Here is a 26,960-nt window from a genome sequence, read left to right as displayed (position 1 = left end):
GATTGGGCAGGGATCTCAAAGGGCCCTTCCAGCTCTGACACTGTCTTTCTAGCAGAAGAGTCACAGGCTTTTCCTAGAACGAGCTGGTGAAGGTGTGAAAGGTCTCTGGGTTTGCAGTCCACGGAACTTCGCCGGAAGTGACCCCTGCCCAAGGATGCTTTCGTTGCCACGGAAACCGCCGGGCCAAAGTGGTCCCCTGCGTGCCGCTGAGGCCGCTGGGAAGGTGCTGTCCTTCCCAAGATGGCGGCGGCGACAGGGCAAGGGGCGGGGTTCAGCGCCTTCAGCCTGTCCGGTCCTCTACTCTGTTTCCGCTCTTCGATACTAACGGAGAGCTTCCGCCAATACGTGTCCTCTTTTCTGGTTCTGACAGTCCCGGGAGCCGGGGAGGGAAGAGTTGCTTGCAAGGATTGGGGCAAACACCCAGAGGGGAAAGGCGGGACTTCCGCCTCCTGCCGGAAGTGACGCGACAGTCGCGGCCGCCGCCAGGTGGAACGGCAGGTGAGTTCAGGTGCCATCCTGGCCTGGACCCCGCTGTGGGACCGACGCTTCCGGTGAGCAACAGAGGCAGCTTCCGAGGACCTGGAGACCCGTGGGGAGGGCTCTGGGAACGGAGCCCACCGCCCTGGCCTGGAGTTCCCCGCTGTACCTCGTAAGAATCACCTACCCCCAGCCCCCACCCCGAAGACGCCCCCAATCCCCGCTCAGAGGCGAGGAGGAAGGCCCTGCTGTCCCGGATCGAGGGTGATGGGGGAGGGGTGGGGTTGGCATCTGGGCACTTCGATTCCCTAAACCCTACGTTTCTTTCTCTCCCCGAGCCAGTTCCCCATTCCCCTCCCGAGCTGGGCAGATAGCCAACCCACCCCAACTCTCGGAACCATGTTTGCAGACTTGGATTATGACATCGAGGAGGATAAACTGTAAGTATTTTATTCCCCTGAGTCCCGGGAGTAGAGGAGCCCCAGGTCCCTCGTTTCCTTAGGTTTCCCAGTTCCACAAACCCTTGCTTCTCAGCTGTGGATCAGGTGTTGTACTGAAGCAGAAATGGACCCTGCCCTTTCAGGAGCTCACCATGTGGAGGGGGCTATGGACAGATTAACAGATAATTACAATTATGGGCCATAAGGGTGGTAATCGCATGAGTTGGCGACAAGGGGTGCAGAGCAGATGGAGCAGTGCTTCTGCTGTGGTGGTCAGGGAAGGCTTCACAGAGGAGATGGCAGCTGTGCCAGGTTTTGAAGGGTGAATAGGAAAATAATAAACATGATTCCTCTCCAACGTTTTAATTGGGATAACTTTTCAATAATTAAACTTGTCTACCCATCAGAATATATCCTCCCTCAAAGCAAGGACTGGGTCCAATGCCTTTCTGTGTCCTCAGCATGTAGTAAATACTTGACATTAATAGATTGTTAGCAAATGTTTTTGAATGAGTAAGTGAATAAATGAAAATGTTTACCATAAAACATAAATAAGTGCTGATTTATAGTGAAAACTGAGAAGCAATTGAGTAGAGTAATTAAAGATGGGAGATGGATAGTTTGACATGGGAAGACTTCCTAGAGAAGGTGGCCATAATGTTCCACATGTGCCTGAGAAGGTAACAAGGACAGAGCCTGGCTCAGATCTCAGCAGCTGAATGAAGGAAAGAGAAGAGAGACCTATTTTTATGGAGTGCCAGCTGTGGAATGGGTCAGTGTTAGTGTCTTCCATGTATGTTTTTAGAAGAATTCTGAGAAGTGGCCACATTCCCATTCTATGGATGGAGAAATTGAGGTGCTGAGACTGTGACTTACCCAAGTCCCATATCAGATAAATGGCAGTGCCAGGGTTTGACCCCCACATCTGCATGACTCCCCAAGCTGTGCATGTTCCAGCACAAGATGCTGTCTTTCTTGCCAAGTGAAGAAGAGAGGCTGTGCAGCATTTGGAGCCTCTCGGGGGTTCTGGAGGGCCCACTCCTTCCATCCTCCTTCCTCCAGGAGACTCAGCCTCACTTGCTTCTCTTTGTAGCGGAATCCCTACTGTGCCTGGGAAAGTGACCCTGCAGAAGGATGCTCAGAACCTAATCGGGATCAGCATTGGAGGAGGGGCTCAGTACTGTCCCTGCCTCTATATCGTACAGGTATCGGGCAGTATGGAAGTAGGGGTGAGGTCCTGGGTGGGGCGAGTCACCTCCCTACATGGGCATGACCAAGACAGGTTAACTTCTGCACTCTACAGAGCTGGCTCCTTTTCATTCTTGACCTCCTCAGAGAGGCTTTCCTGATCACCCAGTCTACGTAGGCCCGCCCTTGTTTTTCTCTACCGTTTCAGTCTGTTCTTTTCCTTCTCGGCACTTCTCGCTGTCCGTAATCATTTTTTTGTTACTTGTTCTATGTCTGGTCGCCCTAACAGACTCTTCACACTATGAGGGCAGGGTCCCAGTTTGCTTTTTCACTGCAGTCACCATCAGGTACAGTGCCTGGTATGTAGTATCAATAAAAATGTCTTTAATGACAAAATTAACAAAACTGTCAGCCTTGGGTACTAGTCCAAGTGAAGTATAGGGGGAAGACTGTGAAACAATAATGGCCTGAGCTCAAATGCAGGCTTCCCTGCTCACTAGCAAGTTACTTAACCTGTTCAGTCCTCAGTTTCTTTATTTAAAGTACACAGGCATAGCATCTTTGGGTTCTTGAAAATTCAGTGAGCTGAGATGACACAATGCCTGGCATGTAAGAAGCACTCAGTAAATAGTAGCCACTGTAATTTTTCTGACAGTTCCGCATTTTCCCAGATGATCTGTCAGTGGTAATTAACAACTCTGTGGTCCCTTGTAGTGGAAGCTGTGCTGGTGATACTCTTTTAGCTGTGACTCAGGAATGGGGACAGGCCTGCTGCAAGGCCTCCTTCACCATGTAGCTGGTCAGAGTCAGTGATCTTTCTGTAGCCTTGGAAGGACCTGGCTTGTACCCTGTTTTAACCCTCTCAGCTAGGTAGCTGATGGCAGATGGGAAACTGTGGTGTCTACGAGGATCCTGCAAAGGAGTTACTTCTAGGCCTTGAAGACAGAGATTCCCCGCAGTCTGGTCTTGTCTCTGCTCCGGGTGCTTCCTTCACGAGCATTTTGGCCTCCTCTGACCCAAGAGGCATTAGGGAGGCCTCCCCCAGGCCTGGCCTTGCCATGTGCCTGCTCAGCCTCTCTGTCACCTCTCCTTCCCCACCTGCTGGGGGTCTGGGGAGCAGGTTTGAATAGAGTAATTGAGGGATGGGAGGTAGATAGTTTAACAGGGGAAGACTTCCTGGAGGTGGTGGCCATAATGTTCCACATGTGCCTGAGAAGGTGACAAGGACCGAGCTTGGCTCAAATCTCAGTGGTTGAATGAAGGGGAGGGAAGAGGGACCTATTTTTATGGTGTGCCTGCTAGGAACTGCATTTATAAAATAATAGAATTGATTTTTTAACGTTCAATTTTGCATTTATCACAGTACTATCTGACTTTCTTCTAAGAAGTCGAGAACACTAAAAGGTCTATGTCAAAAAATAGCAATCCGCTGCCCTACCCCTTCTCACCCCACCCCACCCCAGCTGTTTTTTTAGGCTATGGGCTTCCATTTTTCTCAGTAGGGTGCTTATCCTGTTATTTCTTGATTTCTTACCTGTAAACATATGTTGACTTTTCCTAGTCCAGTAGATGAGAATTTAGCTCTCTTCCAGAACCACTCTGCTTCCTCTCACCTCATCTTCCCAACGGTTATCTTGCCATTTTTGGCTAAGTCAATATCAGTGCAACAGATATTTTGTTCAGGAAATTGTTTGTGAGTGCTTGGCCAGGCTCTGCTGTGGGCACCAGGGATAAAGCAGGGAATGAAGAGAACAGACACCCCCTTGCCGCGCTCCCATTCTCGTAGACACCGCTCTGTGTCTGTCCTTTTAAGGAACCTATGTTTCTTTTCTTAATTTGGCCTTTTCCTTTTCTTCTCTTCCCGCTCCCCCTCCCCCCCCTCCTACCATCATCTCCTGGGTTTCTCCATTGCATTCTCCTTGTTTTCTCAGTGCATTTCCATAGTCAGGCATTCCCAGCATCTTTCAGTCTGTTTTCCACACAGCAGCCTGTCCCCCTTGAGCCCTGCCCACCCCTCTCCTCTTTCGGATTCCCCCGTCTCTGGGACCCCTTTCTTGGTTTACCTCCCTTCTCGGTGGAGAATATCCTTCTGTAGCTTTCTGAGAAAGGGCACATGGAGGTAAAATTTTTGAGACCTTCTGTCTCTGAAAATGCCATCATTCTATGTTTTTTCATTTTTGTCGTGTTATTCTCATATTCCTTTCAATTGACATTTCAAATTGACTTAGAAATTTGATGTCATCTCTCCATTTCCTTCCCTTTAGTGTTGTCGCCATTCTCACTTGTGATCCTTTATTTGTAGCACACTCTGTTCTTCATCTAGCAGGACTTTTAGGAACCTCTTTCTATCCCTGGTGTCCTGATGACAGCTGCTGGCATCGGCCTTGTTTGTTTATTGTGCTGGATCCGCAGAGGGCAGCTTCACCGAGAACACCTTGTCTTTCTCTACCTGTGGAAGTTTTGTGTATTATTCTTGGATGATATCCTGCTCTCTGTGTTCTCTGTTCTCTCTCTTTTTTCAATTTTTTTTATTGTGGTAAATTACACATAACGTAAAATTTACTATCTTAACCCTCTTTAAGTGCACAGTTCAGTGGTATTAAATCCATTCGTAATGTTGTGCAGCCATCACCACCGTCCATCTCTGCAACTCTCTTTATCTTATAAAACTGAAACTTTGTACCCATTAAATGATAACTCCCCTTTCTCCTCTCCCCCAGCCCCTGGCAGCCACCATTCTACCTTCTGTGTCTATGATTGTGATTACTCCAAGTACCTCATATGAATGGCATCGTATAGTATCAATCCTTTTGTTGCTGGCTTATTTCACTTCGCATAATGTCCTCAAGGTTCATTCAGGTTGTAACATATGTCAGAATTTCCTTCCTTTTTAAAGCTGGGTTAATATTCCATTGTATGGATATACCACATTTTGTTTATCCATTCATCTGTTAATGGATGCTTGGGTTGCATCCACCTTTTATCTGTTGTGAATAATGTTGGGACAAACATTGATGCACAAATATCTCCTGAAGACCCCGCTTTCAGTTCTTTTGGGTATATACCCAGAAGTGGAATTGCTGGGTCATATGGTAATTCTAATTTTGATTTTTTGAGGAACCACCATACTGTTTTCCACAGTGTCTGTACCATTTTACATTGCTGCCAGCAGTGCACAAGGGTTCGATTTCTCCACGTCCTTGCCAACACTTGTTATTTTCTGTTTTTTATTTATTTTTTGATAGTAGCCATCCTAATGGGTGTAAGGTGTTATCTCATTGTAGTTTTGATTTGCATTTCCCTAATGATTAGTGATGTTGAGTATTTTTTTCATGTGCTTATTGGCCATTTGTACATCTTCTTCGGAGAAATCTGTATTTGAGTCGTTTGCCCATTTTTTAATTGCATTGTTTGGTTTTTTGTTGTTGAGGTTTAGGAGTTCTCTATATATTCTGGATATTAATCCCTTATTAAATATGTGACTTGCAAATATTTTCTCCCATTCTGTAGGTTGTCTTTTTACTCTGTTAATAGCGTATTTTGATGCACAACTTTTTATTATTTTTTTATTTTTATTTTTTTTAAAAGATAACCGGTAAGGGGATCTTAACCCTCCACTTGGTGTTGTCAGCACCATGCTCAGCCAGTGCGCTAACCGGCCATCCCTATATGGGACTCGAACCCGGGGCCTTGGTGTTATCAGCACCACACTCTCCCGAGTGAGCCACAGGCCGGCCCGATGCACAACTTTTAAAAATTTTTATTTAAAGTCTGATTTGTCTATTTTTTCTTTTGTTGCTTGTGCCTTTGGTGTCATATCCAAGAAATCGCTGCCAAATCCAACACGGTGAAGCTTTTTTCCTATGTTTTCTTCTAAGAGTTTTATAGTTTTAGGTCCCACATTTAGGTCTTTGATCCATTTTGCCTTAATTTTTGCAATAATGTTAGGTAAGGGTCAGACTTCATTCTTCTGCATGTTGATGTCTTTTGATTCCAGTGCCATTTGTTGGAAAGACTTTCCCTTCCCCATTGAATGTTCTTGGCACCTTTGTCAAAAATTATTTGACCACGTATGTGAGAGTTTATTTCTGGGTTCTCTGTTCTCTTGCATTGGTGTATATGCTCTGTCTTTATGCCAGTATCACACAGTTTCGATTAGTATAGCATTGTAGTAAGTTTCGAAAGAAGGATGTGTGAGTCTCCCAGCTTTGTTATTTTTCAAGATTGCTTTGATTATTCAGGGTCCCTGAGATTCCATGTGAATTTTAGGATGGGTTTTTCTATTTCTACAAAAATTGTCATCTGGATTTTGACAGGGATTGCATTGAATCTATAAAATGCTTTGGGTAGTTTTGATATCTTAACAGTATTAAGTCTTCCAATCCGTGAACATAGGATGTATTTCCATTTAATTTATGTTATCTTTAATTTCTTTCAGCAATGTTTTGTTGTTTTCATTGTACAAGTCTTTTACCACCATTATTGTGTTTTTTAGTGTGATTCTGGAAGGTAGCAGAAAGAAATGTTCATCTTAATTATTTCATTTCATTTTTTTCTTGTAACATTTGTGTGTATATATACACACACACATATATATGTATCACATTATAAAGCATTTTTTTAAACATGCATTTTGTGGAAAATTTAGAAACTAAAGATAAAGTAGAGGGAAGACAATGTCAGAACCACTGCTAATAATTTCAGTATCTCTCCTAGTGGTTTCTTTTCTGATAGTTTTGTATTCCTGTGCTATTTGTGTGTACACTCAGCAGCCTACTTTCCCCTTGCTGTAAGTATCACACATCTGACCTCTGACATGGCAGACACACCCAACCTCACACAGCCAGTGAGTGTGGATCCTGTTGAAGTGCTTGGGAAAAGGAGCTCACAGGCATTGTGGAGCCCTTGCTTAGGGCAGCCCCTGAGTCTTGGGGACTGAGGTCTTGGGCACAGCGATTGACAAGGGGCTCGGAGTCAACTCAGAGCAGCATTTTTGGAAAACCTCTTAAAGAAATGACCTTGGAGGAGCAACACTCATGGGTGTGTAACGTTTGGTGTATTTGATATTAGGAAAGGAAAGTCTCATCAGTTCACATTTACATCCTGTCCTTCTCCTCTCTCCAAGAATATGGGCCCCTTCATTTCGGTCTGTTTAGGAGTTTTTACGTTTGCCTTCACTGGCCCCTTTTGAGAGACTGGAGGGTAGAGATGAAGACAGAGCCAGGCATTGGCTGGTGGGGAGGGAATGACCGTCCTCTCCAGGTTTCACCTCAGGCCTCCCTTCCTCCTGCCTTATGCACCCACAGGTATTTGACAATACCCCAGCAGCCTTGGACGGCACAGTGGCATCTGGCGATGAGATCACCGGTGTCAATGGCAAGTCAATCAAAGGAAAAACTAAGGTGGAGGTGGCAAGGATGATCCAGGAGGTGAAGGTGAGGCTGCTGGGGAGCAGGGCCCAGAGGCAGCCAAGCCCACTCTGACCTCCAGGCTGCCACAGGCCTGGACAGGGGGCGGGGATCGGCCCTCTCATTGCTCACCTCCTTGGCACATCAGGGTCATGATCACATTGCAGCTTCCCTCGGTTTATCCCTCATTCATTCAATAAATACGAGTTGTGCTCCAGGACTTGCACTGGGCTTTGGCAAGAGAGTAGGGAGCAAAACCACAGGGCCCCTGTGAGCTCCCAGGGGAGCTGACAGACTCAGAACCATGGCACAGGGTGGGCCAATGTGTCAGGGCTAGAGCTGAATCTAAAAGTCCAAGTTGAACCTCCCTGAGTCAGTAGACATCCAGTAATGTCAGCCAGGCCATGCTGGGCCTAGAGGGTAAGAGGGAAAGTGGAGTCCCCTGCCCTATCCCTGTAGGAACCTTCAGTCCAGTGGGTCCTCCTGGGCTCGCAGACTCCCTAGCACCCCTCTGGGCACCTAGCACCCCTCTGGGCACTGGGGCAGCCCCCAGTCCAGCTGCTCTTCTGTTCTCAGACCACAATCACATGCCGCCTGCCCCCTGCTCCCCCTACCCCCAGCTGCTCCAGGCCTCTCCACAGGGACCCTCCCTCTCTGAGTGGCAGGCAGCATCCTGGCCACTCCGGCAGCAAGCATGCAGCCTTCTTGCCATTTCCTAGAGATTTTGCTACTAGTAAGTCCTGGGAAACCAATACAGTGAAAAAACCAATGTGAAGGAAGCACAGAGTCAGAGGATGATTTCCGAGTCATGGGGGCGATGCTCCTCCCCACCGTGAATTGAGCCTGACTGAGTGTTTTAGCCCCTTCACCCCAACCACCCAAACCACTCCTACCCTCCCTGCCCTCACATCCATCCTCCTGCGTCCCTCACAGTCCCGCTTCCTTGCCTTAGCCCAGGCCAGCCACTTCCTCGTCTTCTCTCCTTCATTCTCCCATCCTGCTCCTGAGTCATCCCTGCTAGTCTCATTCCTTCCTTTACAGAGGAAAATTCCAATCCTATAATTTCTCCTGTTGGAGTCCCTTTAGACATAGGACAGATCAGGGGCTGGGGCTAGATCTCAGAGCTCCATTGTACAGAAGGAAGTGACAAGGCTGATTGAGACCCTAGATGCCACTCCACATGGTCTGGGTATCACTGTCCTGGGCAGTACCTGTTGGGCAGATGTTACCTGATCGTGGAAAATAGGGGAAGGGTGTTTCATTCTGGCACAGCATTGGGTGATTGCGACCCCCTTCTCCTGCATCCCTGCCCCGTCTCCATCTCCACTCACCAGGACCCTCCCTGTCCTCCGAGGCCTGTCTCATGCCAGCCCCTCATGTTGCCCAGCAGGACAGGCGCTCTTCTTGTTTGTATGCAGCCTTGCTTGACACCAGTGCAGGGCTCCCCCAGCTCCCACATTTGGGTCCCAGGCAGGGATTACTGTCCCATTGTATTGGTGTCCGGAGGGAAGAAGTGATCTGCTTGTGGTCACACAGCTGCACTGGAGCTGGGGTGCAACTCCTCCTGCAGCGCGTCCCCTCTCCCCAGCTGCCGCCTGGTGAGGGGGGGGCCCTGCATACTCCGTGTTATGTGTTACATTTTGAGGGAGCGGTTTTTGAGGGAGCGGTTCACATCCCACCCCCGACTGACTGCACTGGCTCATTTTGGTTTTCCTTCAGGTCTCAATTTTTAAATTTTGCTTTATATTCGAATGGATTCAGTCCCAAATTCCAGGGCCTTAGGATTGCAATGAGGAGAGTGACCATGGTGGCCTCATATGGTCAGGGAAAGCTTCTCAGGAGAAGCCTGCAGCTCTGCTCACAAGCCCTCTCCTGAGCAGTCACTGGAAGGCAGTTTGTGTAATTCCGTGACTCGCATTGGCCTCCCCTGCTCATCCCTGTGGGGCTGGGCTGCGCCTGCACCTTGTCCCCGGTATCCCAGCACCAGGCACAGAGCAAGTGCTCAGACATGTTCATTGAGTCAATGGAGGGACTCCTGAGGATGGGCTGACTTAGAGTGGAGGAGGGGATGTTCTCTGATGTGGCAGAGGTTTACAGTGTGGTGTCTGTGGGGAGGAAAGGGGGACCTGAGCTGACCAGAGCACAGGACATCAGAGACTGCTGGGCTGTGAGCTCTGCGATGACAGGGGCCATGCCTGCCCTGTGATTCCCTATGGCCTGGGCCTAGAGTAACAGAAGGGAGGGGCCTAGGAGCAGACACGATCACAACACTGGGCCACGTCACAGCCCTCAACCTGGCCCTTACTGGGGCTCAAGATTCTCATGACCCATGGATTCTGGGGCAGATAGGCCTCGCTGGGGAAGGGACTTGGGGTCCCAAGACTACACCACAACTCTGCCTGTGCTGCTCTTCCAGGGGGAAGTGACCATCCACTACAACAAGCTGCAGGCAGATCCCAAGCAGGGCATGTCCCTGGACATTGGTAAGCCTGGCCAGAGCAGTGGTGTCCAGTGGCCCCACAAGCCCTCTGCCCAGAGGAGAAGAGCCCCAGCCCCTGTCCTCCCCATTATGATAACATCATTAGTTACATAGCCGTGGCCTCCAACTTTTTCTGACCAAGCAGATCCGAAAGGCCCGGGAGGACCTGGATGGTCTCCCTGCAGCTGTCTTGGATCCCACCCCTGGTTTTTTGCTGCCCTGTGTTTTACCCCCACTGCCCTGGCCACCTCCTCTAGGACCTTGCTGCTCTGAGATTGTCCTTTATGGACCAGCTCTGGGCTTACCGCAGCCCAGGTCTTTGCCCTTTAGGAAAGGGTGGGCAGCCCTACCCTGGTCTGGTGCCTCATGCCCACCTACACACCCCCCCATTCCCCTCTGGCCTCTTCCTCTGCCATCTACTCCTAGATCCAAGGTCTGAACTGGACCTTAGGCATTGGGCAGAGGGTCACAGGCCAGCCCTTCTGCCCACAACATGCCTTGGGACAAATTGCCTCCTGTTAGAAGGTCTGGGCCTTAGTTCTGTAGAAACATTAGGACTCAAGAGCTGGAGAGTAGCTCTGAGGTCCTCTGGACCAGCTGCCTCACATTGCAGATCCAAACCTGAAACCCAGAGAGGACTCTGGGGTTCCCTGGTGAGCAAACACCTGGACCTCTCAACTCTGGAGTCCAGCAACCGTTTTCCTACACCCTAGAGCCAGAGCCACCTCCTGATTTTAAAAGAAAGAGGCTAAGGTCAGATTGAGTCTGTCTTGGAAGGTTCTTTCTCTAAAACTCTTTGGTTCTAACCCAGGAACCCTTCCAAGGACCAAGCTGGTCCTATGCAATAACTGGGTCTGGGGTCCAAAGTCAGTGGTCATTGATGGTGCCTGTTACTTTGATGTAAACACCCCAGGGACTGACCCTTCTCCGCCTCTCCCCTCCTACAGGACACCCCAGGTCCTGATGTAGGAGAGAAGAGGGGAAGAGGTGCTTCCTGGCTTGCCTGTGAGCCGGCGTTGAGCCTGGGCAGCACTGGGCCCTCAGTGACACCGTGTCACTCATGTCCTGTACCAGGGCCTTGGCTAAGCACTTCGTGGTCACCACCTATCAGACCCAGCACCTCTGTGAAGTAAAGTGAACAGGGCAGGAGGTTCAGTCCATTGGGACTCTTCCCACTGCATCGCCACCCCCAGCACCGAAGCCCAGTTCAGCCCCTCCTTCTGCCCCCTGTTGGTCGCTCCCAGTGAGTCATGATGAGGCTGGAGCAGGGGTGGCCTGGGGGCCCGCGGCAAACTCACTGGATCCTTTCTCACCTGGCCCAGTGTTGAAGAAGGTCAAGCACCGGCTGGTGGAGAACATGAGTTCAGGGACTGCAGATGCCCTGGGCCTGAGCCGGGCCATCCTGAGCAATGGTGAGTCCCCTCCTCCCACCCAACTCTGGCCCTGGCCTCCGCCTGTGAGGCTGATAGGTCACCATCTCTGTGCATCCCTGGAGACCTCTTCAGCTCCCAGAGAGATCCACAGCTATCTGTCAGCTGGGCTGTTCTTACAGCCAGTGTCCCCCAGGTCACAGATGAGGAGGCAGACTCAGAGTGGCGAGGTGCCTCCTGCCAGCTCCCAGAGCTGGGGGATGCAGAGCTGGGGCCAGCCCGAGAGGCTGGTGCCTTCGCCAGCGTCCCCCAGCTCTCTCTTAGAGCCGGGCCTCAGCCTCCTGCCCAGTTCCAACAGGCTCCTCACCCCTCAGGTCAGTGCGCACGCTGTTCCCGCAGTGTCCACCTCGGCTGCTGCCTTCCCCAGGAGGTGGCGCTGCTGCCCTCAGCTCGGCAGGGCCTGCCCAGTGCTCTGGAGGTGGCAGCCCAGGCACAGCAGGGGAAGAGCCATGTACATACACACGCACACGCGCGCGCACACGCTTTCTCCCTGGGGTGGCAAAAAAACACTCAGTCCTACTCCGACTGTCGCCAGCCTGGGTTTATAAATAGCAGCCTCTCTGCAGTGTATGTGTGGGGAGAGATATAAATACTTATATAAATTGTAGGCTCAGCTGGGCGCGCTGGGCCCTAGTGGCTGGGGAAGTGGGGGTGGTGTACAGAAGTGACGGCTGCTATTTTCGGCCTTTTGGTGCCTATAAATCCTTGTTACTGTAGTTACCATGCCTTGAGATGAAATTAGAACTGGTGGTTGTGTTTTTCCCCCCAAACCCTGCAATTTCCCCAGTCCTAAATAGGATTTCTAAAATTGAAGCTGTTATGATGTCCCATGACCCAGCTAAAAACAACAGCACAGCTCTTACATGGCACTGTCCCTCCAACTGGCAGGTGCTGAGGCTCTGGGGAGCCAGGGCCAGAGGCTGTCAGGTGGCCAAAGCCTCCTAAGACCCTCGGGGCACTCCCTTCCTCCCTCAGTAGCCCACCCTATGGCTGCCTTTCCTGCCCAGCTCAGCCTGTGCCACTCCCCTACATTCTCCTGCTCAAGCAACCCTGACTCATGTCAACAAGGGAGACTGCTCAAATAGTCTCTGGCTGTGTGACTTTGGGCCAGTTGCTTTACTTCTCTGTCCCTTGCTTTTTTCTGTAAAATGGGGGGAGTAGTCCCTGCCCCAAAGGCTCAGATTGAGGAAGGCCTTAGATGTGTCCAGGGACCTTTCAGCAGGCCTGGCTCTCAGCACAGTAACTCAGTAAGTGGCTGCTGGTGCTAGTCAAGGCCAGGTGCTGCCCAGGGGGCCGCTGCCCTCTGCTCCTGCTGGGGAGGGGTACAGAGTCAGTGGGAGCCTGAGGATAAATGTTGTAGCCTCTCACTGTCCTGGTGTTTAGCTTCTCTCATTAGCTCCCACGCCACCCCACCCTCAGTCTGGAATGGCTGCCCCATCCCTGGCAATGATCTTCCATTTTGAGCCCTTGAGCTGAGGTGGCTGCCACCCCACCCCCACCAAAGCCCTTACTGTCATACTGCTGGTCATTGCCCAGCCACTGGCCTGGCTCCTCTGCTAGGCTTCCAGCCTGGAGGGCAGGACTTGGATCTTGCTCACCATGGCACCCCCTTGGCCTGACACAGTGGCCGGTGCAAAGTAGGTGCTCAGTAAACTCCTGTTAAGCCAATGAATACGATGGTCAAGGCCTGCCTCCCATGGGAGCCCTTCCTTGGAGGCCTTGAATTTCTCTCCCCGCCCCAAATTGCACTCTCCCTTCCGGCTGTTGTGTGCTCCTTCTGTGGCAGTGGCTGCGTGTAGCCTGCGTGAGAGTTACAGTTGACACGTCACATTCTCGGGCTTGTCTCTGATGCCTTCCTCCCAGGTTGTCAGTAGGCTTTGTGGTAGGTGCGTGGAGAGCCTTGGCTGCTGAGCAGGGCCTGTCTTCTGCTGGCCATGGGGTGCCACCACAGGTCTGGCCTTGGTCATGACCCTGGAAGTACCTGTGGCATTCATCACCCACCTGCCCCTTGGATTTGCCCCAGCCTGCTGGGGTGGGGGCTTATCTCAGCAGTGTCCTGAGGGCAGTCCTGTCTGTCCCCTCATGCCTCTCATTTGGGTTTGCTGAGTGGTCTACAAAACACCTCCAATCCCAGCTGACTTTGACGTACCAGATCCCCTCCCCAGGCTCCCCGTTCCACACTGAGCTTGGCTCTCCTCTGGAGCCACCCCTCCCTCCTCAGCCTGGTCGGGGGCCTCCTTCCCCCTGGCTTACCAAGCCAACTGACCGCCTTCCCTCTGGATCCCACAGATGGGCTTGTCAAGAGGCTGGAAGAGCTGGAGCGGACTGCCGAGCTATACAAAGGTGGGTCCGGGACAGCCTGGCATTGGCTCTACTCTGAGGAGCCCTGCTCTAAGGAGGGTGGCCATGGGGGGCAGGAATGCCAGCCTACAAAATTTAGGACCATGGCCATTAAGAATTCCGAAGAATACCTACTTTTTCTGAATTTAAAAATCATACCCATAAAAATTCAAATTTTAACACCTGTAAACATAGTGAGAGTTTCCCAGAATCCTATGCTATCCCAGAGACAAAGCCCATAGGAGCTCCTGTTCACCTGCAGCATAGGAAGTCTGGCACCCCTGTCTGATGGGGCCCCCTCATGGGTGGGCCTGGGGCTGAGCCTTCACCGCTGGGCCTTAGTGGGGCTGTGGGAAAAGTCAGTGGACCCAGAACCCACGAGGGCCTCAGGGATGGGGTGGGAGTTTGGAGACCGTGCCCCTGTCTCCTGTCACTTGGGTCTCTCCCACAGGGATGATGGAACACACCAAGAACCTCCTGCGGGCCTTTTATGAGCTGTCACAGACCCATCGAGGTAATGGTGTCCCCAAACCTGCTGTGTGACCCCAGGCAAATCCCTGCCCCTCTCTGGGCTTAGTTCCCATGTACAGTGAGGCTGTGAACAGGAACCTCCCTGGGGCTCCTCTGATGCCTATGCTGAGTCAGACACACAGCATCTGACTTGGGCTAGCTGTGGGCTGGGCAGGGTCCTAGATGCTTGGATGTGGCAAAGATGGGCCAGTGGAGAGCATCTGACCAGCTGGCTTTCTGAGGGGCACAATAGTGGGATGTCCAGACTCTGTCCTGCCTCCTCACACTGCCACTTACTGTGCACAAGGGTCCTCCTTATTTGTGGTCTCATTTCCTACAAGTCTGTAACTGGGCAGGATAGCTTCAGCTAATCCCACTTACAGCTGGGAGAATGAAGCCCAGATGGAGGAAATGGTCGCAAAGCTCCTGAGGAGCAGAGCTGGCATTAAACCCAGGCGTCCACATTCCAGCCAGTGCTCTGCCCTCAGACACCACCACCTCCTCAAATGTTGGCCTACCCTTCTCTCATGGTCTGGTCCCTCAGGAATGAGGGCCAGCTCCCTCAGGGTGTAGACCCAGCCCTCTTGGAGGTGTAGACCTGGCTCCCTTGTAGACCCAGCTCCCTTGGAGTGCAGACCCGGCTCTCTCGGAGTGTAGACCCCATGCAGACATTGGCCTTCAGCCTGCCAGGCCCCATGCCCTGCTTCTCCCCAACAAACCCCTGGCTTCTCCATTAGGGGGTCAATAGGGGCAGCTTTCAAGGCAAACTTGTCATGCAGCCTTTGGGGATGTGTTCTCCGTGATTGGGGTGCGGGAGCCCCAGCCAGCTGCAAGCGAGGCTTTTGTGAAGTTTGCCGACGCCCACCGCAGCATTGAGAAGTTTGGCATTCGGCTACTGAAAACCATCAAGCCGGTAGGTCCCACTGAGCACGTGTGTGTCCAGCATATGAGGGTGGGAAGGGGACAACATGGCATGCAGAAAAGGTCCTATACTGATGTCAGAACGCCTGGGTGCAGGCTCTGGCTTGGACACCTACACAGCTGGTAAGTCACTGCGCCTCCCTGGGCCTCAGCATTGACCTCTAAGCTGGTTTCTGGTCCCTGCTTTGCTACTGAGTCACAGCTTGCCTGGGCCTGGGCTTAGTCTTCTCATCCTTGAAATGGACAAAAACATCAGGAAATGCTCTTTGGCTCTGACTAGAAGGGATGACATATCAGTGCCACTCTTTGTCACCCTGGCCACCTCCTGGCCATGAGGGCCTAAGCAACCTCCCTCCCCTTTCAGATGCTGACAGATCTGAACACATACCTCAATAAAGCCATCCCAGACACTCGCCTCACCATCAAGAAGTACCTGGACGTGAAGTTTGAGTACCTGGTGAGTAGGCTGCAGGCATCTGGCCTGCTGGGGAGAGAGCCTGCCCCAGGGATTGGTCCCTCTTCAGTCCGTCCCACCATGGCAAGCAGGACAGGGCCAGGACCTCCATTGTGCCTGATTGGGGGTGTGGTACCAGGGACCTGGGGAGGTGCCTGGAGAATGTACAGCAGCCTAGGTCCTGCCCTGACTGCTCAGAGGAACCTTGGGGAGGCTGAGAGGCTGGGGTGGGCAGAGCTGTCACTCTGCATCCCTCTGACCCCTCGGGATTTTTTTTTGTCACCTTTAACAGTGGGTTAGACCAGGTCAGTGGTTGTTTAATTGAGTGCAAAGAGATGTTAATGAGTTTTACATTTATTTATTTATTTTATTTTATTTATTTATTTTTTTTAAAAGATGACCGGTAAGGGGATCTTAACCCTTGACTTGGTGTTGTGAGCACCACGCTCAGCCAGTGAGCGAACCGGCCATCCGTATATGGGATCCGAACCCAAGGCCTTGGTGTTCTCAGCACTGCACTCTCCCGAGTGAGCCATGGGCCGGCCCGAGTTTTACATTTAAATAATAATTCTATGGTCGAAGGAGTTGAGAAAAAATGCTCCATTAGGCAAGCCAAGGTTCTTTTGCTACAGAACTTCTCAGAGCCTTTGCATGAGTCTTCCATGGCCTTCCCAAATTCCTTTCACCATGGAACCTTTTTTCACAGAGCATCTCTTGGCACTTGAATTTGGCAAACTCTGGGCTAAACCCTCAAGCCCTGTCTGCTCTCCCAGATGAGTGCCCTCACCCATCTCCCTGGGCCTCCTTGAGCACCTGCCACCAGCTTTTCCCTGTTGTGGCTCAGCTTATCCCAGCTGGGGGTCTGCAGGACCCAGGAGGCCTGGCATGGCTGCCCTTCTCTGCATGGGCCCAGCTTCCTGGAGTGGCCTGGGGGCATAGTGTGGAATGGGAGGAGCTGGGGACATCCGGGTGACACAGCCACACTGACAGCCTGGCCTCACCTGTCCCACACAGTCGTACTGCCTGAAGGTGAAGGAGATGGACGATGAGGAATACAGCTGCATTGTGAGTGTCGAGGGATGGGGCGGGTAATACCTTCCCCCACCTGCCCCAGGCCCCAAGAATGTCCTGGGTCTCTAGGATATCAGGTGGGTCAGGCCAATCTGGGAGAGACCTGGGGGCTTGGCCAGACTCTTGTTCCTGGAGATTGGGGCGGTCCGCCCCCAGCCTCAGCCCGCTGGGCCTCTGGAGCACTGGCCGACTTGCCCCGGAACCACTCCCATGCCTGCTCCCAGGCCAGCTGCCCCCTAGCGTTTGTGAGGCTCTTGCAGGAAAAAACTGACTTTCTTTACTCCTAAGAGGCACTTTTTGTTTTTTTAATTTTTGATATTTTTGCTGTCAGGGTCCGTCTTATGACCAATGTTCATTTCTTCAATGTGGCAAATGTTTAGGGGTTTTGTTGGTTTTTCTCCCTCCAAAGCCATTTATTAAGTGCTTCTAACTCCAGCTGGTGTCTCAGAAACAAGGAACTGCAGTAGCTTTGAAAAGTACAATGTGGTACAGGGTGTGAGCTGGTGGTTGGCTCTGTAGCCTTCCTGCCCCATCTGTCCCCGAGCATACCCCCCTTCTGCCAGGGTCCCTAATGTGCTCCCCCTGTCCCAGGCCCTAGGGGAGCCCCTGTACCGAGTGAGCACAGGCAACTACGAGTACCGCCTGATCCTGCGCTGCCGCCAGGAGGCCCGCACCCGCTTCTCCCAAATGCGCAAGGATGTGCTAGAGAAGATGGAGCTGCTGGATCAGAAGCATGGTGAGGGACATAGGTGGGCGCTTGGGACCTGAGGGCCATGTGCTGCCTGAGTCAGTCCTCACATGGTCCTCAGTCTGGGGGGTCGGTACCTCTTCTCCCCATTTCAGAGATGAGAGTACTGAGACCCAGAGAGGCAATGTGCTTACCTGAGGTCCTAGGGCCAGGCCATTGCAGAGCTTTAAGTCAGACCCAAGATGCGAAGCCCTGGCAGGAGCCCACTCCCCTGTCCAGAGCCTGGCGTGGGATGCAATCCACGATCCACTCCTCTGGCAGCCTCCTCTGCTCCCTGAACTGGGAGCTGAGAGGCCTGGATTCTCTGGGCTGGCCTGCTGTGTAGGGCTGGGCAGCCCATGCCTCCCTGCTTTCCAGGGCAAGAAGGGTTGGGGAGGTGCCCGAGTGGGGAGCCCAGGGGAGGGCAGCAGGCAGGTAGGCTCGGAGGGTCTTCTCCACAGGCAGGCAGCCAAAGCCCACTGATACTATCCTGCTCCCTCCTGCCCTAGTCCAGGACATTGTGTTCCAGCTGCAGCGCTTCGTGTCCACCATGTCCAAGTACTACAATGACTGCTACGCAGTGCTGCGCAACGCCGACGTCTTCCCCATCGAGGTGGACCTGGCGCACACCACGCTGGCCTACGGCCTCACCCAGGATGAGTTCATCGATGGGGAGGACGAGGAGGAGGAGGATGAGGACACAGCAGCCGGGGAGCCGTCTAGGGATACACGAGGGGCCACCGGACCCTTGGACAAGGGTGGAAGCTGGTGTGACTCCTGAGTGCCCTGGCGGGGTGCAGACCTCGGGGGTAGGGTGAGTGGGAGGATGGCATCATGGGAGCGGGGGCGGGGCCGCCGCACAACAGGGTGGCGCATAAAGGCCTGCTGGCTCGGGGCGCCTGCCTCCCTGCTCCTCTGTCCTAGCACAGGCGCCCTCCAGCCTGCCTTCCCCCACCTCCCCAGCCAGAGGAAGAGTGGTCTCTGGGCCTGCCTTAGCAAGGAGACGAGAACAGGAAGGAAGACGGGTTGGAGGGGGCAGAACGTCCAGGACCCGATCCTCGTGGGCAACTCTGCTGGCCCCCCCGGAGCCTGCCAGGAGTGTGGGGCTAGGGGGACAGCCCAAGGTGGGGCCACTGTCTCATGTACACCCTCACCTCGCCCCAGGCGGACCCCACCCAGCGCACACCGCGGCGGCCTTTATTTATTTTGCTCCCCCGGCTCATACTTCTCTGGAACAGGGCTGGTGTTGGGCCTGTACTGAATAAACACAACCCATATGGAGCTGGGCTCTTTGCAGTGGCCTCAGATCCTCCTCCTCCCTTGACCTGCCTCTGTGGCCACCTCCCTGACCCCAAGGGAGGGTGGGAACAACATTTGTGACAGGTCCCTATACAGACACACCAGTAAGTCCTCACAGCAGCCTGCAGGATGGGCACTAGGTCCAGTTGGGGACATGAAGCTCAGAAGTATCTTGCTCAAGGCCATACCATGAATGGGGACAGAGTGGGATCTGAACTCAGATCTGTCCCCAAAGGCTTGACTTTGCCACCTGCCTCCAAAGCATTCTGCTTTGTGTGGAGACTTTTATATCCCTCACCCCTTATCCCTGACCCATCAATGCTTCCAGACTTGAAATAAACCTTTCTTTGGGGAAGGGCAGGACAGACACTGGGTCAGGGTGACCTAAGATCCTGAGTGGGGAGACAGAGTTAAGGGGAGAGTGTTCACTAACACTAGGTGTGTCTGCACTGCCCGGGACCGTGGGGAGAAGCACAGAGATGGGGCACTAGACATCTGGGTCTTTGCAAAGTCATAGGAATAGGGCAGCCACGCATCCCTATTTGCCTGGCCAGTTCTCGTCCACACCTGTGGTCCCAGTGATAGTGGCCCTTTACATTCTCAAATGTCCTTGCTTAGTCAGTGAATATGGTCATCCTGAGAGCGGGAGGCAACATGAGGGTGTGAGGTGGGCAGAGTCTAAAATTAAAAAAAAAAAGATTTCTGCTTATCAGCTTTGAGCATGCAGGTCCTGGGCAGAAACCCAAATGGGATTCTGAGGTAGGAGTGAGTGTATGGGGGAGGGATGGGCTGCCACCGGGAGACCACATGGGTCCCCACAGAACTGTCAGACTGCACCACCTCTCTGAAGGGGGAAGCCACCATGGAGGCCAGAGGCATAGACTGGAACTGACAGCTTGGGTTCCATTGGTGGCCTCTGTGACCCTGGGCTAGTTCCTAACTCCCTGGGCCTGTTTCCCTATTTGTGAAGGGTTTACAACAGTGCTTGGCACAGAGTAAATGCTCTTTAAGTTTGTTAAATAAAGTAAAGCACAGTCACTGCTCTAGTGGCACAGGGGGAACCACAGGTGCAGGATAAATGCCAGTTGGCCTGGCATCTGCAGGGCTCCCTAGACCTTTCTGGGGCCTGGACGGGAAATGAGGCCTACCTGAGACGGGGGGAGGGGTCATCAGTAGGATGGGCTCTGCTGAGGAGCTGGGGCCGGAAGGAGCAGGGAGCCTTGGGGGCGGGGGAGAGCAGGCTGCTTCCTCCGCAGGGGCCCTTTCACCACACTTGTGATTTGGAGGGAGGCAAAGAAAGAGGGTACACAACTTACGGGAGGAGAATAAACAGAAGGAGTACATTCTCAAATCTCAGCTGGGCTGAGATACAGAGATCCCTGCAAAGTGCATGAGACCAAAAGTCAAGGTTCAGAAGAGGACCCTGGGACACCCCTGGGGGGAAAGCAGGCACCAGGGTCAGCGGATGGATGACCAGGCTGCACAGAGCCACATGGTGTCCAAAGGAGAACAGTGTCCAGAGCAAAAGCACAGGTCTCTGGCCCCAGGACACCCAAGTTTATTCTCTGGAGAGAGAGGTGCATTCTTCTGAGAAGGAAGGTGACAGAATGCGCACACCTTGTGGAAGGCAGCAGGGTGACTGAGCACCTGGCCCCACCCTCTCCCAGAATGCCACTGGATGGAGTCACTCCCAGCCTCCAGTGTGCAGGATTCCGCCCTGACCCCGACCCCGGGATCTGTGCTCTTTCTCAGACTGCTCTGGACCTCTTCCTGCGAGCAGCCACCAGCCTCGTCACCTCCACCAGGGAAGATGCAGATGGCAGTCACTGGGGTAGGCTGAGCAGGAGCCAAGCACCACACCCACCAGCCCCTGTGTGTCTAGGCCCGGGAATGCCTCCCCCACCCTTCATCCATCTCTGACACTTCTCCCCCAACTCCTGCCCAACTCGGGGCTGGCTCAGGGGGCCCTGGGGACAGAATTTCAGGCTCCCTCCTACCCCAACCTTAACTCAGGTGGCAGCCAGAACCCCGGGCAGAGGCGGAGGCGCAGGAATAGAACCTTCTGTCTTTCAGCTGAGCTTTATGAACTCTAGTTTCTTGTCGGGCCACAGCAGCTTCACTGACTGGGTACAGGGCCTGGCATGGCCCGCTGGGCACATGAGGGAGGGAGTTCCCCAGACACCTAAGGAATCAACTGGAGCCCAGACCAACCTACAAGTGTGCCAGACCCTCTGAGAGGGGAAGCCATGTTCCCAAGTCACTGGATCACCCTGCCTAGTGCACCCCAAGCTACACAGACTCAGGATCTGGTCCTGACTGTGCCTCCACATCGGGGTCCATGGCCCTGACCTGGGGGCTCAGCACCTCCCGGGCCTCCAGGCAGCTGGGCTCCTCAGTGCCAGTGGGCAGGGGCTCAGAGTCCCCTTCAGCCTCAGCGTCTTCAGTGTTGCTGGCCCCGCCCTCAGTGCCTGGGCCTGATGGGGTGTCCTTAGAGCGGCGCAGGCAACAGTTGGTGGCAACAGCCATGAAGACACCGGCCAGGGCCACCTCTGAGCCAGCCAAGTAGAAGATGATCTCGTAGTTCTTCAGTGCGTCCACCAGGCGGCCTGGGGTGGGGGGATGGGAGGTAAGGGCCTGGCTGGTTCCTCCTTCACCGCCCCACACAAGGGCAGGGCTGCCAATTTGGTGGGGCTTACAGGTGACACACACATGCCTGTCTTTATTCCTGTTTTACAGATGCAAAACCCCATGTGAGTTCTGCCATTTGAAATGTTAAAAATGTCACTTGCCCTCCCTGAACCTCAATTTCTAAGCGTCTGGGGCTTTGGTGAGGCACTTTACAGTATACAAGCCATCCCCTGATTCAAGCCCCATGAGTGACCTGTGACTTGCCAGGCTGGAGGTATTTGGGGTAGGGTAGGGGAGGGGACACTGGGTTTAAACCTGCTCTCCTGAGGGCCTCCAACTCTTGCTCTTTCCAAGTAAAACCCCTGGTCCTCAGAGGCTTGGCTCAGCCCTCCTACCCCCTGCCCCCAGGCTCCTGCTCTTTCTTGGGGTTCACGAGCACCCCAGACTGAACTATGATCAGCACAGCTGGGAGGCGGGGCTTGTGGGCCAGTAACTCCTATTTCCTCTGTATTTACCAAGGTTTCTATCACATGCACATATTACTTTCATACTCAGGGAAATCTTTTAATTGCAACTATTTTCCCTAAAGTGTGGTTCCTCTGTGGGCTCCACTCTCTCTCTGGAGCATTGATGTGGCTATCCATGCCAGGCTGAGGCCTCGAGGAAGTTCCCAGTTGTCCTCCAAGCCAGCTGCCCTGCCTGAACCCCTCTGCGTGGTACTTTCCTAAATTTGCCATCTTGGTCCCTACCCAGCCAGCCCTGTCCCTGTCCCTCCTGTACCCAGCCCTGTAGTGTCCTTCACCTTCTCACTCACGTGCCTTCTCTGCCCATTAGATCCACCCCAGGGTCACACAAGAAATGGAAGATGGGTCCCTGAGCCTCTGGGTGAATTGGTTTTGTGGCTTTTGGTGGTGGGTTTGAGCCCCCTGCCCACCCCACCAGCTCAGGGGCTTTGCCATTCTCACTGACTCAGGCAAGATGACAAAGCTTGATGAAGGCACTCGGTTAGTCCAACCCTGGAGGAAGGATGGGCGGCTCACCCCATCTCAGGTGCAGCCTGGCTCCAGCAAAGGTGCCCTCCCCAGTCACTGCATTATCTGCAGCCTGACCGAATTCCTCTCCTGCCCAAAGGCAGGGTCCTTGCTGTTTCAGAAGACCCTAATGTCCCCCCACCCCAAACTTTCCAATCTTAGCTCCTGCCTCACTTGTATAGGGACACTGTCCCCCCAAACAAACCCTGTGCCTGTTCATGCTGTACCCTCACCTGGGGGCTCTGCCAAGGAGCTCTCTCTGACCACTCTCATGACGAATGTAGTGTCCATCAGACACTGCACGATGGAAGATGCCATCGTCTCTCCTCCTCGCCATTCATTAAGCAAGAACCCCACTGTACTACTGGCCTCTGGGCTGGTTCCCCAAAGATGCCGTCCCTATTCTGGTCATCCTTAGAGGCTGGGGAGACTAAAGCATCCAGATGCAGTGTTTCAAAGGTATGGGCAGACCAAGGCTCTAATTCTGGGACTGCAACTTGTGCTAACCCTCTTGCCTCAGTTTCCCCATTTGCAAAATGAGAATACGCACCTGCACGCCACAAGGCCTTTGTGCCAACTGCTTGAGATGGCCGAGTGGGCCAGCTCTCAGCGTTGGCTTCTTCCTAGCACCTTCTTGGCTTTTCCGTCCCCACCCAGAGCTGGGGGAGGGGCTCACGGGCCTTGAAGGGGAGTCCACCCACCAGACTGTCCCAGCCTATGGGTCCCGCCCCCTTATCCTTGAAAGTCCCATCTGGGACAGGGCAGGGGCTTCCCTCTGACTAAGGGGCACTAGGCTTCGCCACCCCCTCCTCCTGCGGGGCTCACCGGCAGAGGGCGGTCCGATGAGCACAGCCACAGCCTCTAGGAGCAGCACCAGGCCCAGCGCACTGGGGAAGCGGGGTGCGCCCACGGCCGCCATGAGCACCTCAAACTGCAGCGCGCCCACCATGCCGTAGGAGATACCAAAGGCGATGCAGAAGGCCACAAGGGCGCCGTAGGAGCGCGCGCGCGCGCTGCTCAGGTCCGTGAGCCCGTTGGCCATCAGGGCCAGGCTGAAGAGGTAGGGGACGCGCGGCCGCAGGCGCGCCAGGCCGGCCAGGGCACCGCACGCCGGCCGCGCCACGATGTCCACGAAGCCCACGATGGAGAGCAGGAAGGCGGCGTCGGCGTCGGGCACGCCCGCGTCCTTGGCGTAGTTCACCAACAGGATGGCGGGCACGAAGAGCCCGAGCGCCATCAAGAACTTGGTGACGGCGTACACGACGAAGGCGCGGTCCGCGCACACCGCCACGTCCAGCAGGCGCCGGCGGGGCCGACCGCCAGGGGGCGCCTCGCGCAGGCTCAGCCCCGCGCCGTCCGCCTCCGCCTCATCCGGAGCGTCCCCGGCGCGGTCCCCGACGCGGTCCCCGAGCGGCCGTGGGCCCGGCCCGGGCGGCGGCCGCATGACGGCGCCGCACGCGCAGCAGTGCAGCAGGAGGCCGCCGAGCAGCAGGAAGCCGCCGCGCCAGCCGAAGCGCTCGAGCAGCAGCTGGCCGAGCGGCGACAGCGCCGACAGGAACACGGGGCTGCCCGCTGCCGCCAGCCCGTTGGCCAGAGGCCGCCGCCGCTCGAAGTACAGCCCCAGCATGATGAGCGACGGCTGGAAGTTGAGGGCCAGGCCCAGGCCTGCGGGCGAGAAGGCGCTGTGCAGGGCACCCCGGGGCGCCCCTCCCCAGCCCCCAGCGGGAGGGAGGGGCCAAGCCCCGACGGGCGGGCAGACCTGGCAACTCAGCCGAGAGACTTCGAGGACCGCCCCTCGCGGGGACACCGAGGACAGGCCTTGCAGCAAGGACTCCCGACCCCTACGCCCACCCCCGCAGGGGAGGAGGGCAGTGAGCGCCCTCACCTGTGAGCACCCCAGCCGTCAGGTACAGCTCCAGCAGGCGCGTGGCGAAGGAAGCTAGGACCATGCCTGCCGAAGCCAACAGCCCACCCGCCAGCATCACTGGGCGACAGCCAAAGCGAGTCACGAGGATGCTGGACACGGGGCCTGTGGGCAGGGCAGGGTCACCACCCGGGCTGGACCAATCTCCTCTCCGGTGGACGTGCTCCGGGCTTTGCACCTCCCAGCCCTCGACGGGATAAGGTTATCCCTGGGTCGGGGCCCCAGGCAGGGCAGAGTCTGACCAAGGTCACACAGCTCGGCTGGGTCAAACCAAGGAGACAGCGCCCTGCCGGTAGCGATACCGGGGACCTGTCCTGGACTAGAGCACCCCCCCCCCGCCGCGCCCCTCTTGAGAACCTGGAACCCAAAACAGAAGGGGTGGCTTCCACCCTGCCCGTGCTGCTGGCCAGGGTGAGAACTCCCCCGTGTCTCCCAACCCCACAGGTGGCTCGGGCTGCGGGGAGGGGAGTGCTTCTTTAAATCTCAGTTTCCCCACCTGTAAAATAGCAGGCTGTGGGTCTGTTGGCGGGAAAGGGGGGACCAAGCTTGCGCGGCAGCCACCTGGACCGGGCTCTGCCTCTGGCTGCTGTCCCCTTCCTGTCCTCTCCCCACCTCTTTCTGGTGCCAGCATTTCCACAGGAAAGAGGGGCTTTCCCTGCCTGCCCTGAGGGCCCGGGTGTCTCCTGGGACCCGGGGAGGCGGAGGGGCCGGGTGGAGGTGCTGACCGGTGCCGTAGAGCATGGCCAGCATGATGGAGGACACCCAGGCCGTGTCGCTGTAGCCAGCGCCGAAGTCGCGCATCAGCGCCCGGAAGAAGACGCTCACGGCCTTGGGGAAGCCGTAGGCGAAGCCGGTGACCACGAAGCAGGCGCCCAGCACGACCCAGCCCCAGCCGCCATCTGGGGGGCCCACGCCCCGATGGGGGCCGCCAGAGCCCATCACTACTGCCTCTGCTGGGAGAGGAGACAAGAGGGAGTGGCTGGGTCGGTAGCCCAGAAAAGGAGGGGGATGGAGACCTGCATGGGGAAACTGAGGCACGGGGATTACCCACCCCCCTACAATCCCTGCGCAGGTCATGGAGCTAGAGGAAACCCAGTTCCCCCAAGACTCCCTCTCTGTAAGGGGATAAGGGCAAGGATAAGGGTGGTTCCCACCTGAGACTCTGCTTCTGGAAGGCTCCTTCTGGAGGGCGCTTCTTGCCCCTCAGAACCTAGCGATGGCAGGAGAAAGGGTGCATGTGAGTGTGGTGGGAGGTGTGTGTGGGGATTGCCAGTGTCCCCGATGTGCACAGGTGAGGCTCTCGGGACAAACAGAACAAGCACCCAGAGGCACAGATGCAGCTGCAAAATGGGCCTGTGTGAGTGGAGCTGGTGTTCCTCCCTGGCCTTGCAGTGTGTTCCGTTTTTCTCCATGATTAGAAATGTCGATTGCCATTAGAACATCGGAGGGAAAAACCCATGTTCTGACAGAACGTTACCCCTGTCTCAGAAGCCAGGGAGCTGAGTTCTGTTCATCCTAGCTCAGCCCTGGGTTTGCTCTGTGACTTGGGCAGATCGCCTCCCCTCATTGAGCCTGTTTCCTCACCTGTAAGATGGGTGACTGATCACCCCCAGGCTACCTGGAAATCTTGGGGCTGGGGGGAGGGGCTCTGGCTCCCACTGGACAGGTGGGGACCTTTGAGGGGGTACTGTGGAGAGAGACCTTCTGCTCTGCAAGCCCCTAGCAGTCCCCTGACCCCTCCATACACAGACAATGGCTAGAAAGTCTCACTCCTGAAGCTCCACCCTGGGGTTCTCACAGCAGCCCCATGTACCCCCATAACAGATGAGGAGGGTGGGCCTAAGAGTCTGGAGCTGGGGCAAGAACCCAGGGCTCCTAGGACAGCCTCTACCCTCCCGCAGCCCCTCAGTGCCTGGGATCTCTCCCCCTCTCCCAGGGGTATCTGGGATTCTGTCCCTCCTCCACCAGGAACAGGTTCTGACTTTTCCTGCTTGTCCTGTCATCATGGCTGGAGCCACTTGACTTAAGGATGGGGACAAGAGAGTGGTCCTTGGCAGCCCTCACCCCACACTCACCTGAGCCTGTCTCGTGGGTTTGGGTGTCCAGCCTCACATCTCCTGAGGCCTGCGAGGAGGGGCCATCAGCTCCCCTGATGGGGGCTCGCAGACTCCCCACCAGCCTCTGGATCGGATCAGCCGCTGGCCTGACTCTGGCCTTATGGCTCCCTCCCCCAGGCCTGGGGCTTAGAGTGTTTCTCCCGACTCTATCCCCACCCCACCCCACCCCACCCCACCCCCACTAAGAGGCTTTTGCCCAGGAGGGGAGAAGGGACAGGGAGTGACCAGGAGCACAGGGCCAGGCTGGACCTCCATGGTGGGGCTCCCTGTCCCATGTCCAGTCCAGGGAGGGAATAAGGAGACCCTCACCACCTCCTGGAGCCTCAGGCAGAGGACAGAGAGTGCTCCTGGGGGGGGCTCCTAGTCTGGTGCTGGGGGCACAGCCCTGCCCTGGAGAGACCCCATCAGCCCTAATCACCTCAACTCATCTGCCCCCACCTCCAGGCCACATTCCAGGAGGGGCTTGGTGGCTTTCCCCTGGATAAGACTAATCCAGGCCTGAGAGGCTGGGAACCT

At 54.9% G+C, this 26,960-nt stretch overlaps 2 protein-coding genes across 6 annotated transcripts; one reads left to right on the top strand and one right to left on the bottom strand.

Annotated features, from left to right (window-relative positions):
* The first annotated feature begins 386 nt into the window (after positions 1-386).
* PICK1 (protein interacting with PRKCA 1) lies at positions 387-18,711 on the top strand. Of its 5 annotated transcripts, none has more exons than XM_063075219.1 (14): positions 387-498; positions 820-917; positions 2,011-2,122; positions 7,412-7,540; positions 9,930-9,996; positions 11,315-11,404; positions 13,712-13,765; positions 14,214-14,276; positions 15,052-15,185; positions 15,558-15,650; positions 16,662-16,712; positions 17,310-17,454; positions 17,955-18,213; positions 18,409-18,711. In XM_063075219.1, the coding sequence occupies exons 2-14, from the start codon at positions 877-879 to the stop codon at positions 18,704-18,706; spliced, it is 1,536 nt and encodes a 511-aa protein (XP_062931289.1). In that variant the 5' UTR covers positions 387-498; positions 820-876; the 3' UTR covers positions 18,707-18,711. The 5 variants fall into 5 exon arrangements, with proteins under 5 accessions (XP_062931289.1, XP_062931288.1, XP_062931287.1 ...); XM_063075218.1 differs by having other exon boundaries at positions 387-551; XM_063075217.1 differs by having other exon boundaries at positions 387-649.
* Positions 18,712-21,033: 2,322 nt separating this feature from the next.
* Positions 21,034-25,266, bottom strand: SLC16A8 (solute carrier family 16 member 8). The gene is made up of 4 exons (XM_063115628.1): positions 25,053-25,266; positions 24,289-24,432; positions 23,229-24,068; positions 21,034-21,350 (listed from the first exon to the last, which is right to left on the bottom strand). The coding sequence occupies exons 1-4, from the start codon at positions 25,264-25,266 to the stop codon at positions 21,034-21,036; spliced, it is 1,515 nt and encodes a 504-aa protein (XP_062971698.1).
* Between the last annotated feature and the right edge of the window lie 1,694 nt (positions 25,267-26,960).

This window comes from Cynocephalus volans, chromosome 12 (genome assembly GCF_027409185.1).
Source record: "Cynocephalus volans isolate mCynVol1 chromosome 12, mCynVol1.pri, whole genome shotgun sequence".
In the NCBI taxonomy this organism is placed as follows: Eukaryota; Metazoa; Chordata; class Mammalia; order Dermoptera; family Cynocephalidae; genus Cynocephalus; species Cynocephalus volans.
This window is presented reverse-complemented; position numbering and strand designations above follow the sequence as displayed.

What these genes read in the sequence shown, in the direction of transcription:
- PICK1 (XM_063075219.1), top strand. Translation starts at nt 877, where the DNA reads ATGTTTGCAGACTTGGATTATGACATCGAGGAGGATAAACT. An exon ending in CCGGGCCATCCTGAGCAATG is followed by an intron (nt 11,405 to 13,711) that starts GTGAGTCCCCTC and finishes TGGATCCCACAG; the next exon opens with ATGGGCTTGTCAAGAGGCTG. An exon ending in TTGGACAAGGGTGGAAGCTG is followed by an intron (nt 18,214 to 18,408) that starts GTGTGACTCCTG and finishes CCACCTCCCCAG; the next exon opens with CCAGAGGAAGAGTGGTCTCT.
- SLC16A8 (XM_063115628.1), bottom strand. Translation starts at nt 25,266, where the DNA reads ATGGGCTCTGGCGGCCCCCATCGGGGCGTGGGCCCCCCAGATGGCGGC. An exon ending in GGCCATGCTCTACGGCACCG is followed by an intron (nt 24,433 to 25,052) that starts GTCAGCACCTCC and finishes CCCTGCCCACAG; the next exon opens with GCCCCGTGTCCAGCATCCTC. An exon ending in GACGGCTGGGGTGCTCACAG is followed by an intron (nt 24,069 to 24,288) that starts GTGAGGGCGCTC and finishes TCTCGCCCGCAG; the next exon opens with GCCTGGGCCTGGCCCTCAAC.